At 47.7% G+C, this 711-nt stretch overlaps 1 protein-coding gene across 2 annotated transcripts in view; it reads left to right on the forward strand.

The window, feature by feature from the left end:
• The window catches only part of LOC123996857 (5'-AMP-activated protein kinase catalytic subunit alpha-2-like), a 21,046-nt gene extending 20,335 nt beyond the window's left edge, over positions 1 to 711 (forward strand). For both annotated transcript variants that reach the window (XM_046300637.1, XM_046300638.1), the window contains exon 11: positions 1 to 711. This exon is cut by the window's left edge and continues 65 nt beyond it. In XM_046300637.1, the coding sequence (XP_046156593.1) occupies positions 1 to 192 (192 nt within the window). In that variant the 3' untranslated portion in view covers positions 193 to 711.

A 711-nucleotide genomic window follows, 5' to 3' on the forward strand; every position in this document is an offset into this window, starting at 1 on the left:
GCAGGGCTCCATAGACCCAGACTCAGTGTGGACTCAGCCTTACCTGCTGTGGATCTCCCCCAGCTCAGCTCGTCCCTGCCTGTGTCGCTGTGCTCCAGCGCTGCCCTCATCACATCCACCCCGCGCCAGGGCAGCCACACCATGGACTTCTTTGAGATGTGTGCCAGTCTCATCACCACACTGGCCCGCTAGAGAAGGTTAACTCCGCTGGATAACGTGAAGTCAGGAAAACTCCAGGTCCTACTTGCATAACCTCTAAAACAGAACCCTGCCCTGAGCCTTGTAGTTAGACAGTTTGATATCGGTGTGATCCTGGCCTAAGTTTAGTAGAGCACTGTCCGCCTAACCACATATCTAGGGTCAGTTGTGTGTTGTTACCTCCCTAAGTTTATAGGTTTAGGCTGGGCATGGGAAAGGTTAGGGGTTAGAGATCAAACTTGCTGGGGCAGGGTCACATTAGGTCAAATCTACTTTATCCCATAGACTGTATAAAGATGGGCAGCTCCTCCCACATTACTCTGAACCTCCAATCAGCTGTGGAATAGCCATCACCATAACAGAATTGCAAACAATTTTATGCATCCGGTTTTCAGAGATACAGTTAATTCAACTTAGCTTTCTTTTCCGCTGAAAACCGGTTGTGTGAACTCCGCTAAGACGTTTTTCTTATGCCTACTATGTTAGGTTACACATTAAAAGTTTTATTTTAAA

The sequence above is a fragment of the Oncorhynchus gorbuscha genome, linkage group LG15 (genome assembly GCF_021184085.1).
Source record: "Oncorhynchus gorbuscha isolate QuinsamMale2020 ecotype Even-year linkage group LG15, OgorEven_v1.0, whole genome shotgun sequence".
Lineage (NCBI taxonomy): Eukaryota > Metazoa > Chordata > Actinopteri > Salmoniformes > Salmonidae > Oncorhynchus > Oncorhynchus gorbuscha.